This window comes from Erpetoichthys calabaricus, chromosome 12 (genome assembly GCF_900747795.2).
Source record: "Erpetoichthys calabaricus chromosome 12, fErpCal1.3, whole genome shotgun sequence".
In the NCBI taxonomy this organism is placed as follows: Eukaryota; Metazoa; Chordata; class Cladistia; order Polypteriformes; family Polypteridae; genus Erpetoichthys; species Erpetoichthys calabaricus.
Window position 1 is genome coordinate 74,850,151 of NC_041405.2, and position 14,702 is coordinate 74,864,852.

The 14,702-nt window shown below is 36.9% G+C and overlaps 1 protein-coding gene across 1 annotated transcript in view; it reads right to left on the reverse strand.

Annotated features, from left to right (window-relative positions):
• Positions 1 to 14,702, reverse strand: part of fmr1 (fragile X messenger ribonucleoprotein 1) — a 106,559-nt gene that overhangs the window by 16,663 nt on the left and 75,194 nt on the right. Inside the window, 2 exon segments of the mRNA XM_028815714.2 lie at positions 10,814 to 10,903; positions 12,361 to 12,470. Coding sequence (XP_028671547.1) covers positions 10,814 to 10,903; positions 12,361 to 12,470 — 200 coding nt within the window.

Below are 14,702 nucleotides of genomic sequence, written 5' to 3' on the forward strand. Positions count from 1 at the left end.
CGTCCGTATTAAACATACGTCATCTCAATCTCAACACCTTCACACTATGCAGCATAGGTGGATCTCCTTACAATAAAGCACTATTAACCGTTCAACTGCAGAAAAAGCTCCATATTAACAGTGAGTGCGATCCTCCTTATTACTTATCCATATTTCTCACGCTGAAGAACAAACAAGTCATGAACACACGCTCACGGGTACAAAACGATACGGCTCGGATAACGGGACCAAACACACGAACCTGCATGAACAAACAAAATACACGGCGGCGCATACAACGCGCTTCTGAAACTCCGGGAGAAAAAATGTCTCGGCTCCAAAAAAGCAAAGCTCAACTAACCCCGTTACAGAGACGAGCCCAAATGGACAGACACAATGAACGTAGACGCATACAGCGCGCGTCTCAAAGTGCTGCATTGAAACAGGCACGAGTTCAAACCGAAAGACCTCGCGTCTCAGACATACAAAAACGGGAGCGAAGAGACAGCATAAATGAATGCACACGTCTACAACGCGCATGTGAACTGCCGGAAAACAAGCAAGCAAGGCTCCAAAAACAGAAAGCTCAACTGACCGACATACAAAAACGGACAAGGCTCGATACAAACAATGCACGACGTAGACTGAAACGGACTTTTCGCTCAGCACAGGTGAATCGATTACACCTCCAAAATAGCGCGTCCCAAATACTGGACATGCAACAACGCGCCTCTCAAACGCCACAAGCAAAACATGCCCGTCGCGGACATCAACGCCAGACACCTGCTAAACGCTTGCGCCACTTAGCTGACAACGCATTCAATAATGAGTCCACTATTGAGGAAAATTCATTGGGATTAATGAATGTCATTTGCAATCATTGTCATTCACTTAACTTCCCTGAACAAACAACTGGCAAACGCTTGCGCCACTTAGCTGACAACGCGTTCAATAATGAGTCCACTATTGAGGAAAATTCATTGGGATTAATGAATGTCATTTGCAATCATTGTCATTCACTTAACTTCCCTGAACAAACAACTGGCAATACAAGTAATGAATTTAAACGTTGTTGTCAAAAGGGTCAAATTAGACTGCCTCCTTTACATTCATATCCTGAATATCTACAGAAGCTTCTAACTAACGATGTACCTGAAATTAAAAACTTTATGAACTGTATTAGATCCTACAATAGTTCATTTGCTTTTGCATCTACCGGAGTAAATATCAGGCCACCAAAAGGCAATGGCCCATACTGCTTTCGCATATGTGGACAAATATTGCATCGCATTGGAACAGTGCACCCTGAAACAAATCAACAACGCAAATATGCACAAATCTACATCCTAGATCCAGATGACACAATCTATCAACGAATGAACCTTCCTGAAAACAAACAATGCACAGAGCTTATAATGAGAAACATCACTCATGTCATAAACAATCACCCATTAGCTAAGTCTATAAAAATGCTACATGAGGTTGAAAAGGAGGCCAATACAAAAGCAACAGCAGAAGGTATAGCAGCAACTACAATTGCTTTAGTCTTGATACAATTGGCATTGCTTTCAAACAATACAGTTGGTACAAAACATGCGATGTCCAGATCCAGAATATAACAATTGGCTATTACAACTGGGAAATGGTACACTCACCAATACAGATGGACTTCACCCAGATATTATTTCAATTCCCCAATCCTTTATCTGCGACGACTTAGTTACAGAGATATTTGGCACAGCAATCTCATTAGACCAAATACCCCTTTTAACACAACGCACTATATTATGTCCAAAAAATATTAATGTTGATCACATTAATAACCAGGTCATTTCATTACTTCCTGGAGAGGCACGGCTCTTTCTAAGCTCTGACAAACTTGACTCTGATGACGACAATGAACAGCTGAATTTCCCCTTAGAATATTTGAACACTATTAACCCAGCCGGATTACCACAACACAATCTTAGCCTTAAAAACGGAACAATAATCATGCTATTAAGAAACCTTAACACTAAACAAGGTTTATGCAATGGCACACGTTTAGTCGTCAACACCATGACACACAATGTTATTCAAGCAACAGTTCTTACAGGATCACATGCTAACAATACTGTTCTCATTCCTAGAATTGACCTTACGAGTTCTGACCTAGAATTACCTTTTACATTGAAACGCCGACAGTTCCCCATTAAACCTGCATTTGCCATGACCATCAACAAATCACAAGGACAAACCATGGACAAGGTTGGCATCTACCTCTCTGAACCCGTTTTTGGACATGGACAACTTTATGTTGCCTTCTCACGTGTTCGACGTTCATCTGACGTTAAAGTTAAAGTTATAAATGCTCCATGCCAAGGAAGACTCATTCAAGGACAGGACACCATCTTTACTACTAATGTTGTGTACAAAGAAATATTCCAATAAACCATTACTCTGTGCCAAACACTGTATTGTTTGCTTTCTATATGCATCATCCACACCTTCACACTATTCTATATCTCATTCATACATCTCACTCTTTGTCATGCCCCAACACCAGGGGTTGGTGAGCGAAGCGAGCAGGGGGCGGAGCCCCCTAGTAAAGTTAATGTTCTGGAATGGCCAAGTCAAAGTCCTGACCTTAATCCAATCAAAATGTTGTAGAAGGACCTGAAGCGAGCAGTTAATGTGAAGAAACCCACCAACATCCCAGAGTTGAAGCTGTTCTGTACGGAGGAATGGGCTAAAATTCCTCCAAGCCGATGTGCAGGACTGATCAACAGTTACCAGAAACTTTTAGTTGCAGTTATTGCTGCAAAGGGGGGTCACACCAGATACTGAAAGCAAAAGTTCACATACTTTTGCCACTCACAAATATGTAATATTCGATCATTTTCCTCAATAAATAAATGACCAAGTATAACATTTTTGTCTCATTTGTTTAACTGGTTTCTCTTTATCTACTTTTAGGACTTGAGTGAAAATCTGATGATGTTTTACAGTAGGTCATATTTATGCAGAAATATAGAAAATTCTAAAGGGTTCACAAACTTTCAAGCACAACTGTAAATATTCAAATTTTCTAAGATTTGTTTTTATACAAAACAAAAAAGTTTCACCATTAAGTTATTTATTTGAACTGTAAATCAATGCACTTACATATAAGAAGAAATATTTGTGCTGCCTTGTTCACATTAAAAGTTGCCAATTAAACTGCTCAGCTAAAGGAGGATTCTAATAGCGAGCTGAAAATCTGGTACAGTACTTAGCTCTCATGCAGCCTTCTTTGACAGCAGCTCTCTCTACCTCTCTGTACATGCCAAAAAAAATTATATGGCCTTTAAAAGCTGCTACTCCCTACCCCCCATTGGCATTTGCAGTTAAAATTATTTTAAAGCATCAAGAACAACTTGCTACCACCACATACTACAAAATGCTCACTCCTATATTAAACAAACCACTGAAGTTTGAACTTAAGGCAGCATATATACATTATAAACTATTTCATCCTGCTCCCTTATAAAAGATAAATCAGCCTCAACTTGCAACTTGGTCAAAACAAAACATTTTAAATGACCTCTGAGCCTAAACGTTTCATTATGAATACACATTTCTATTTAGAAAAATGGAAGACAGCAATAAAAAAACAAATCAAAAAGTCTGGAAGCTCAGGCGCTCTGGAAAAGTTTTGCATGAATAAGACCTATGTGTTTCATAAGAAAGCAATTATGAGATTTAATCTTATTACACTGATACTATGTCAGAAAAAAGCTTTATTTATCATTACACTGCATTACTGGCTTCAAACAAGTCAAAAGTCATTCTCAAACCCTCTTAATTTAATTCAGGGTTACAAGAGGACTATCTCAGCATGCACTGAATGGCAAGGTAGAAATCAGCCCTGGATAGGATGCCAGTCTATCACAGGGTCTACTCATGGGCACACCCATATTTAAACTCATAATGCAGCAGCAACAGAATTTAAAATTTCAACAAAAGTTTATTACATGTCCAACCTATTTCAATTTACTTTTTAGCCAAACAGAGAGTTGCACACATGGATATAAGAATAGTAATGTAAGATACTAATGACAAAACTAATACGATTTCTTTAAATTTACAAGTCTTAATTTTATGTTGCATTTCAGGATGCTTTCTTAAACTTTCAAAAATGTAGTTCATGATACATTGATCACTTTAAAAGAAAATGTTTTTTATTTTATACTTTATGGAGCCATCAGGTTAGTTTTGAATTTTTTTTTCCTTGTTCTGCTGCGTTACCATAAGCAACATATGTATGCCAAAAATGGTCAAAATTATGGATGTTAAAGTCCATGAAATCTGGTAAATGTTTACTATAAAGATGAATGTGAATTGTTCAACCATGTACAAAGAAATCAGAGCTTTGTTGTAAACTACAGTACTTTAAGACATTTAGTTTTCAGCATTTTTTTTTTTTGCATATTCTACCATACACGGGAAGATCATGTAGGCTGCATTATGCATATGAAATATCTGCTAACATAATAGAGAGTGTCCACCAATGAATTTATGTTTTATGCCTGTAAGTACTTATGAGTCCAGTGCTAATCTACTGGTAGAATAAATATTAATTCATTTTAATGGCCCTGTGTTTAAGGATTCAGTGGTGCTCTGAATGGATTCTTTTCATCATTAAATGATAGCCAAACAGAAATGAGACATGAAACAAGCCAACAGTTGACCAGCTAAACTGGGGCTTTAAACTCCAACCACTTTTTTTAATGAGAAGGTGATTCTTGCTGTTAATTAAACCCGTTATTTAATTCCAAGTGGTCTGCAGGATTATGTTGTACATAAAGTAGAGGAAGAGAGTGAGGGCAGAGTCAAGGATCAAATGGTGGAAGTTGAAAAAGGAAGACTGCAAGGTTGAGTTTAGGGAGGAGGTGAGACAGGCACTGGGTGGCAGCGAAGAGTTACCAAACAGCTGGGAAACTACAGCAGATGTAGTAAGGGTGACAGCAAGAAGGGTGCTTGGCGTGACATCTGGAAAGAGGAAGGAGGAAAAGGAAACCTGGTGGTAGAATGAGGAAATACAGTAGAGTATACAGAGGAAGAGGATGGCAAAGAAGAAATGGGCGAGTCAGAGAGATGCAGAAAGTAGACAAGAGTACAAAGTGAAGAGAGAGGTGGCAAAGGCTAAAGAAAAGGCATATGATGAGTTGTATGAGAGGTTGGACACTAAAGAGGGAGAAAAGGACCTGTACCGATTGGCTAAATAGAGGGACTGAGCTGGTCAAGATGTGCAGCAGGTTAGGGTTATAAAGGATAAAGATGGAAACGTACTCACAAGTGAAGAGAGTGTGTTGAGCAGATGGAAAGAGTACTTTGAGAGGCTGATAAATGAAGAGAACAACAGAGAGAAGAGGTTGGATGATGTGGAGATAGTGAATCAGGAAGTGCAACGGATTAGCAAGGAGGAAGTAAGCACAGCTATGAAGAAAATGAAAAATGGAAAGGCCGCTGGTCCAGATGACATACCTATGGAAGCATGGAGGTGTTTAGGAGGGATGGTAATGGAGTTTTTAACCAGATTGTTTAATGGAATCTTGGAAAGTGAGAGGATGCCCGAGGAGTGGAGAAGTAGCATACTGATGCCGATATTTAAGAATAAGGGGGATGTGCAGGACTGCAGTAACTACAGGGGAATAAAATTGATGAGCCACAGCATAAAGTTATGGGAAAGAGTAGTGGAAGCTAGGTTAAGAAGTGAGGTGATGATTAGTGAGCAGCAGTATGGTTTCATGCCAAGAAAGAGCACCACAGATGCAATGTTTGCTCTGAGGATGTTGATGGAGAAGTTTAGAGAAGGCCAGAAGGAGATGCATTGCGTCTTTGTGGACCTGGAGAAAGCATTTGACAGGGTGCCTCGAAAGGAGCTGTGGTATTGTATGAGGAAGTCGAGAGTGGCAGAGAAGTACGTAAGAGTTGTATAGGATACAGTGGGTACGGAAAGTATTCAGACCCCCTTCAATTTTTCACTCTTTGTCATATTGCAGCCATTTGCTAAAATCATTTAAATTAATTTTTTCCCTCATTAATGTACACACAGCACCCCATATTGACAGACAAAAAAATAATTTTTGAAATTGTTGCAGATTTATTAAAAAAGAAAAACTGAAATATCACATGGTCCTAAGTATTCAGACCCTTTCTTCAGTATTTAGTAGAAGCACCCTTTTGAGCTAATACAGCCATGAGTCTTCTTGGGAAAGATGCAACAAGTTTTTCACACCTGGATTTGGGGATCCTCTGCCATTCCTCCTTGCAGATCCTCTCCAGTTCTGTCAGGTTGGATGGTAAACGTTGGTGGACAGCCATTTTTAGGTCTCTCCAGAGATGCTCAATTGGGTTTAAGTCAGGGCTCTGGCTGGGCCATTCAAGAACAGTCACAGAGCTGTTGTGAAGCTAATCCTTCGTTATTTTAGCTGTGTGCTTAGGGTCATTATCTTGTTGGAAGGTAAACCTTCGGCCCAGTCCGAGGCTTCACAACAACTCTGTGACTGTTCTTGAATGGCCCAGCCAGAGCCCTGACTTTAACCCAATTGAGCATCTCTGGAGAGACCTAAAAATGGCTGTCCACCAACGTTTACCATCCAACCTGACAGAACTGGAGAGGATCTGCAAGGAGGAATGGCAGAGGATCCCCAAATCCAGGTGTGAAAAACTTGTTGCATCTTTCCCAAGAAGACTCATGGCTGTATTAGCTCAAAAGGGTGCTTCTACTAAATACTGAGCAAAGGGTCTGAATACTTAGGACCATGTGATATTTCAGTTTTTCTTTTTTAATAAATCTGCAACAATTTCAAAAATTCTTTTTTTTGTCTGTCAGTATGGGGTGCTGTGTGTACATTAATGAGGGAAAAAATTAATTTAAATGATTTTAGCAAATGGCTGCAATAGAGTGAAAAATTGAAGGGGGTCTGAATACTTTCCGTACCCACTGTATGTACGAGGGAAGTGTGACAGTGGTGAGGTCTGCGGTAGGAGTGACGGATGCATTCATGTTGGAGGTGGGATTACATCAGGGATCGGCTCTGAGCCCTTTCTTATTTGCAATGGTGATGGACAGGTTGACAGATGAGATTAGACCGGAGTCCCCGTGGACTATGATGTTTGTTGATGACATTGTGATCTGTAGCGATAGTAGGGAGCAGGTTGAGGAGACCCTGGAGAGGTGGAGATATGCTCTAGAGAGGAGAGGAATGAAGGTCAGTAGGAACAACACAGAATACATGTGTGTAAATGAGAGGGAGGTCAGTGGAATGGTGAGGATGCAGGTAGTAGAGTTGGCGAAGGTGGAGGAGTTTAAATACTTGGGATCAACGGTACAGTAGAGTAATGGGGATTGTGGAAGAGAGGTGAAAAGGAGAGTGCAGGCAGGGTGGAATGGGTGGAGAAGAGTGTCTGGAGTTAATTTGTGACAGACGGGTATCAGAAAGAGTGAAAGGGAAGGACTACAGGATGGTAGTGAAACCAGCTATGTTATATGGGTTGGAGACGGTGGCACTGACAAGAAAACAGGAGACAGAGCTGGAGGTAGCAGAGTTAAAAATGCTAAGATTTGCACTGGGTGTGACGAGGATGGATAGGATTAGAAATGAGTACATTAGAGGGTCAACTCAAGTTGGACGGTTGGGAGACAAAGTCAGAGGCGAGATTGCGTTGGTTTGGACATGTGCAGAGGAGAGATGCTTGGTATATTGGGAGAAGGATACTAAGGATACAGCTGCCAGGGAAGAGGAAAAGAGAAAGGCCTAAGCGAATGTTTATGGATGTGGTGAGAGAGGACATGCAGGTGATGGGTGTAACAGAACAAGATGCAGAGGACAGAAAGACATGGAAGAAGATGATCTGCTGTGGCTCCCAACGGGAGCAGCCTAAAGAAGAAGATTTAATTCCATGGCGTGTTGCTGCTCTCATTCTGTCACAGCAGACTTTTCCAAAGCTGTTGATTTTCTGTTTTTCCTAAGAACACCAACAAAATGTTTAGGTGACCTGAGAGATCAACCTTACTGAGACCTCCACCTTTCTTTTTTTTTTCAGATATTGTGTGATGGGCACAGGTGAGCTGGTCATATGGATTCTTGTTTCGTGTCTCGTTATTGTTTGGCTGCTAATTAATGACAAAGAAACAATTAAGGGTCCTGAGTCAAGTCATTAAAATTAAGGCAAAAGAAGTTAATTAGCAGCAAAAACTGGTCACTAATGAAGAAGATAGATAGAATGAAAACCTGTAGCCACTACAGCCCTCCAGGACCGGAGTTTGACACACGTGCTTTAGAGCCACTCAGTGTCACTTTTACTCTTATAGTGAAACATTCAGGTTCTCCGTATTGAAAACCGGATATATCAAACAAGGAAAAACACAAATTTCACACTGCTGGTGCCTGCCTACCTACCTAGAAATAAATTGATCAAGACTCACTTGTTTATCCATATTTGTTGGTTACAGCTTGCTTTTATGGGTTCTTCCAGAAACTACAACATGCAATACAACTGTTAATCAGCCTCTCTCATATAAAAAAGGAGAAGGCTTTATGCTAAGGTTTTTTGTATTAAATAAGATTAACAGCTGTATACACTAAATAGTACTGTAACCATTAGTGAACACTTTATTTAGTTGATACCAGAATTCAAAGTGATTTAAAATATCACTACAAATAAATATATACATTTGGGTGGTTAATCAATTATTCACAAACTAAACAGAGAACAAAATTAAGAAGCATGAGAAGTGATCTAAACGTTTTGTGACTGATCTATTAGGACAGGGGCGCCCAACTCCAGTCCTGGAGGGCTGCAGTGGCTGCAGGTTTTCATCCTAACCCTTTTCTTAATTAGTGATCTGTTTTTGCTGCTAATTAACTTCTTTTGAATTAATTTTAATTGACTTGGTTTTTTAAGAAATGTTTTCCTGAATTTCTTCATCATTCCTCTGAATTGCTTCATTTCATTCCTTAAACAGAAGTGAAATGTGAAGTGAATGAGCCAACAGAAGACCAACTAAGTCAGGGCCTCAAACTCCAACCAATTTCACTCCAACCAGTTGCTTAATGAGGCGCCGAGTCTTGTCATTAATTACAGTAAACCCGTTCTTTAATTCCATGGCTTGTTGCTGCTCTAATTGTGCAATAGCAGACATTTCTGAAATTGTGGATTTTCTTTTTTCTAAGAGCAGATCAGCATTCCTGAGACCTTCACCTTTCTTTATTTTCAGATATTGTATGATGGTCACAGTTTGCTGGTCCTGTTTTGGCTCATTTTGTATCTCATTATTCTCTGGCTGCTAATTAAGGAAAAAGAAACAATTGAGGGATCTGAGTCTTCAAGAGCAAGTCAAAATGAATTCAAAAGAAGTTAATTAGCATCAAAAACAGGTCACTAATTAAGAAAAGGGTTAGAATGAAAACCTGCAGCCACTGCGGCCCTCCAGGACTGGAGTTGGGCACCCCTGTATTAGGAGAAGAACAAGTAAAACCAAAGTTGATTTTTCAACTCCATTCCCGTGAACAAGAACAAAGCTTTTTAATACCACTCAAATAAAACGTTTTGTCTTACTTATGCAAACACTTCTATGAATAAACTGAGGTCTTCCTCACTGGCATAGTTGATCCCATGGAGGTTGCCCTTTATGCTGGTGAACAGGTACTATTCACATAGGGTTAAGTGTGGAGAATAGGGTAAGTGTGACATCTCTTCAAAGCCACAGTTTCACAATGCAACCATTGCAACTCATACAGTGTCAAAGGGGGCATTGTCAGGAAGCAGAATCTGGGTGAAAGCTTTCCTTGCCACTTTCCCATAAATGACGGCCACCAACACCAAAGCAAATACCAGTTATGAGAACACCTTTGAGCTAAGTAATGAAAATGTATTACACCTTTTATCATCATTAGGCTCAACACTCTGGGCATATAAAATGCAGAGACTTTGTTATGTTTAATCACTCATCAAGAATGGATTCAATGGACAAGTAACTAATCCTTGTAGTGTCTGCTACCTCGTGAATCGTCACTCTTATAGATTCTCCATTACAATTTGCTTGATGATGGCAACATTTTGTAGTGTCACTGATGTCAAAGACCTGCTAGATGTTGGGTCATCTTTAAGAGATGTCCTGGAGAGACAGAATTCTACAGTCTATTTCTTGACTATAGCATATGAAGGGGGGAGACTTGGTATAAGTTGACTATAAGAATAAACCTCCAGGGGAGTACAGTTTTTTTAACTATAAAAATTCAGTTATAGCAAGGTTCATGAATCTACAGTTTATGAACTCCAAATTAACTTGATTCTGAAACATACACTTTAAACTACTGGATTAATAAAGTATCTATCTATCTAATGCAAAAGACTTCACAGGTACACATACTTTAGCAATTAACAGCTCTTCTTTAAAATATTTCATACTTCAGAATTAATGGTAAAATCACCTCTAACACAGCTCTTCAAGTTTAGTTATTCAGGTAGGAAATGAGACCTAACTTTCTTAACAAAAAACACAATTCTGACAATTACGCAATGGCTTATAATCTGAAGAATATTTAAAATTTTAACAAAACATTTACTATGAAAATGGCATGTTAACATTTGTGTTATTAGTGCAATGCATTTTATATTGAAATGTATATGTGGCTTTACAGATTTCTTAACCCACATTTAAATATATTCAAACAAATAAATAAATAGGCTCTCTCTTTTCTAAGGGACAGTGACTTTATAATGAAACGATTTGTATTTTACTACTTGTATACATATCTTTTTATTCAAAGAAAACACTCAAATTAAGTCTTTTAGAAACTCTCACCTTTAAATAGTTGAGATGATAATCCAGAAGAACCTGTGCATTAGAAATGCTCTCCTTTGTACCAACAAAAACAAAAGGCACCATGCCTTGCTAAAATTAAAACAAAGAATATATTTTAAACTTTAAAAGTAGACAAGCATTCCAACCAATTTTCAAACAACTGCGGTTATACAATAATTTACCATTTTCGTTTCCAAACAACTGTTAGTAAACTGTGTTACTGATGTATTACAGAGAAAAATTATTTCAACACTGATAAAAAGATAGGTAAATTCTACAAAGTGGGCTCTAAATTTAGCACTATTTTTGTGCTCAAATAAACCAATGAGCAATAACCAAAATTATGTTATTAAATTACTGGAGTGCCAAGAAACACAGATACATTTAATAAATAAATTTAGTCAAAACTACAGTATATTAGTTATCTGGCTAACCAATCAGTACATACAAGTTGGCAAATCAGACTTCATTTCTTAAATTTGTTAAGTACATTTTACATTGTCTAATACTTACTGCTTTTATCAATGTTTTTTTTCCCCCAATCATTTGTAATGAAACATCCTAACATCTAGCATATTTACAAACATATCTGAACCAATTTACTGTTGAATCTATAGAGACAAGTCACAAAGGCAACATTTTACACTGTGCTTAATGGCATATTTACTTAAGTTGTTTATGCTAGTGGTCTGAATTACAGTAGATCTAAAAAAAAGACACCTTCTTATGACTAAGACTTTGTAAAAAAAAAAAAAAAAAAATAGAATATAGTGTAAAACAGCTTAAAATTAATTTCATGATTGTGTCACTATAAAAAACAGATACAATGTATCATTGAATATATTTGAGTTATATTTCATATAACTATAATTCTCTTTGTTAAAACTAACATTATATATATATATATATATATGTTAGTTTCACAGGTGAGAAAGAGAAACAAATATTCAAACACACTACAGCAATGCATTCTTGGAAAAAAAAGTGTGAGATATCAAATATCTGCATAAGAATACTGTTCTACTGGCAAGGTGGTTACTAAATTGTATCTTCTGGGGGTTCTTTTCTTTGATATATAATGTACAAGCATAGGTTTTCCCATACAGACTGACAAACATGACAACATATATGTTATATATGTTAATAAGGCATCTTACATATTAAAACATTTTGTGCTTTAAAAGCCAACAGTGCACTGCTGAATTATTTTTCTTTTTTGGTTCCTCATCATCATGATAACGTTCAAGCACTGTGCCATGTAGTTTCCCTATTAGTTGCCAGAATACTGCCAGACCATGCACATTTCTCCAAGTTATACTCTACTGTATAAGGTGATTAACTGTACTAACAGTACTGTACTAATCTGTACTGTATCTACAGTTCTTTTTTAGAAATTAACATATTTTACAATTATTATTTATTGACTTAACAAAAACAATTTATTACCTCCATATAAGTGGCTAAAAAATAGATTTTTTACAGTGCCAGCAAGAACACACACTGTCACAGAATACCACTCTTACATTAAATTTCTGAATTAAAATTACCTCATCCTGAGGATTCTTTTTGTCATTTTCAGCTTCAATTCGAACACGCACTACTCCCGATTTGTCAACAACTTCCTGAATAAGTTTTCCATTTTTCCCAATAACCTTTCCTACAGAGCACAAGGGGGGATAAATAAAATCAATAAACAAACAAAACCATCTGATGCTGACTTCAACTAAATGTTTGAGGTATTAGGTGCAACTTTACTTAAAAGTCCAACACACTACACAATAATTACAAACATCATAAACAAAAGTCTTAATTTTTAAGTCTGGTTGGGAAATGTTATTTTTTTGTACACACAATTTGTAGTACAAAGTTTGTATAAAAATGAGGAAAGAATTAATGTTATCAGAGTAAAACATTTGAAAATATTTAAATGGTAAACTAATAAGAATTAGACACGCTATATTTTGAACACATTATTAATCAAACCATGCTTCATTTTATACTAGGTCACTATGTTCATTTCATAAAGAAAACTGAAATCATTCAGGAACAATGGAAGATTTTATTTACTGCAGCACCAGCAAATTACATCAAACAGTGCCACCCTTCACTACACTTGATAGTATAAAAGTTAACAATTTACTAAGAATAAATGTAAAGTACCACCAAAATAAACATTTAATTTTTTAGTTATAATATTGTCAAAAATACTCATTAATCTCCAACAAGATTATACTAAAAGTCTTCCCAGGCACAGAATGCAAAACAAACATCAGAAGGAAAAAATGGTAAACTGCTAATGTTAACACTCTCCAAACTGATCACATGATAAAATATATAAAATACTATACGGTAGATAATCCACAAGTGACTTGTGCCATTTAATAGTCTCTCCCTCTTTCTTTCTGCTATAAAAAATGCTGCAATAACAGAAAATTACCATTACACAATTATCTGATTATTTTGTCCACTAGCTACTGTACACAGAAGGCATGTAAAAAAAATCATTCTGCCATTAAAAGTCAATGCACATTTTTATACAATAGCCAGTTTTAAACTGTTTTAGGTATCATGCAAGCATGATGAAGAGGGAAATGGTCTGCAATGGGTGCTCACAACAGACAGTATTTAAAGTTAATGCACATTATTGTTATAAATATAATTTCAGGTACTGTATGCTACAGAAATAATGCAGAGTAACTATATCATAAGCTGGCAAATGCACACATTTTTCACAATGGTATTTGGAGCTATACCTCTATTCAGTGTGATGAAGTGAATACTGGATGCATATGTTTGGATCACCTCAACCACTGTGACACATACATTAAGAAGGAGGCATATTTCATAAGACCCCTTTTTTTTATGCAACTTTCATTTTTATATTGTTCTACTACTATAACTATTCATAGCCATATCCATAAATACAGTGTGTGTATGTATGTATGTATATGTGTGTGTGTATATATATTATTTCAGAAAATATATACACTAACTGTTGCATTTTAAACAATACAAAATACTGTAGCTCATGTTATAAAATGTGCTACTCAAAATAAACACCAACCATAGGGTCATTGACAACCTGCAATGCTGATTCTATATATAAAAGGATTTCTACCAGACGATTTATAAACAATACAGAAAACAACAACACACCTGTTGTTCTTTTCTTTGATGGACTGGAAATCAAATAACTGGCTGATGTAGCCAGAGCAAAAACAGGAATTATCAATCCATAGTTGAGTTCCCAAAAATGATGTACAACTAAAGCACTCTTTCTTAGAAAATACAAAAGAGGGGCACTCTCTAAGAGCAAATAGTATACGGTGGTGGTGGGGATTCATACACACAAAACACATATTGCTTGCTTTTCAATCTGAGCTGGCTAGGCGAGATGCATGGGAATTTATATTCATACTAGCTGATTACCTAGTGGCTTCGCTCACTGAGTGCAAGGGAAAAAAATAAAATGTAGTATTTATAAAATAAGTTTGTTAATTGCCAATTTTATTTTTCAACAAATAAAGAGCACTTACAATAACAAAAATCAATATAAACAACATTATTAACATCATTATCATATGAGAATATGAAGTAATATATAAGAAGGACATTGCATATAAATATAAATTATTAAATAGTAAAATCTTCTTCTATAATACGCTACTGTGGCTGTTCGTTTGTCTGTCCAGGATTTTAAATCACCTGTAGCTCGCAAACCGTTTCACCTATTGACTTGAAATTTGGTACACATATACTACGTGACGTCTACTATCCGCTTTTGGGGTGATGATTTTATTACTCTTTTTATCTTTATTTTATTTTATTGTAGAATCAACTCTCGGCAGCATGCAGCAGGGCTGCTTTTTAAGTGAAAGGTTAAAGAAAA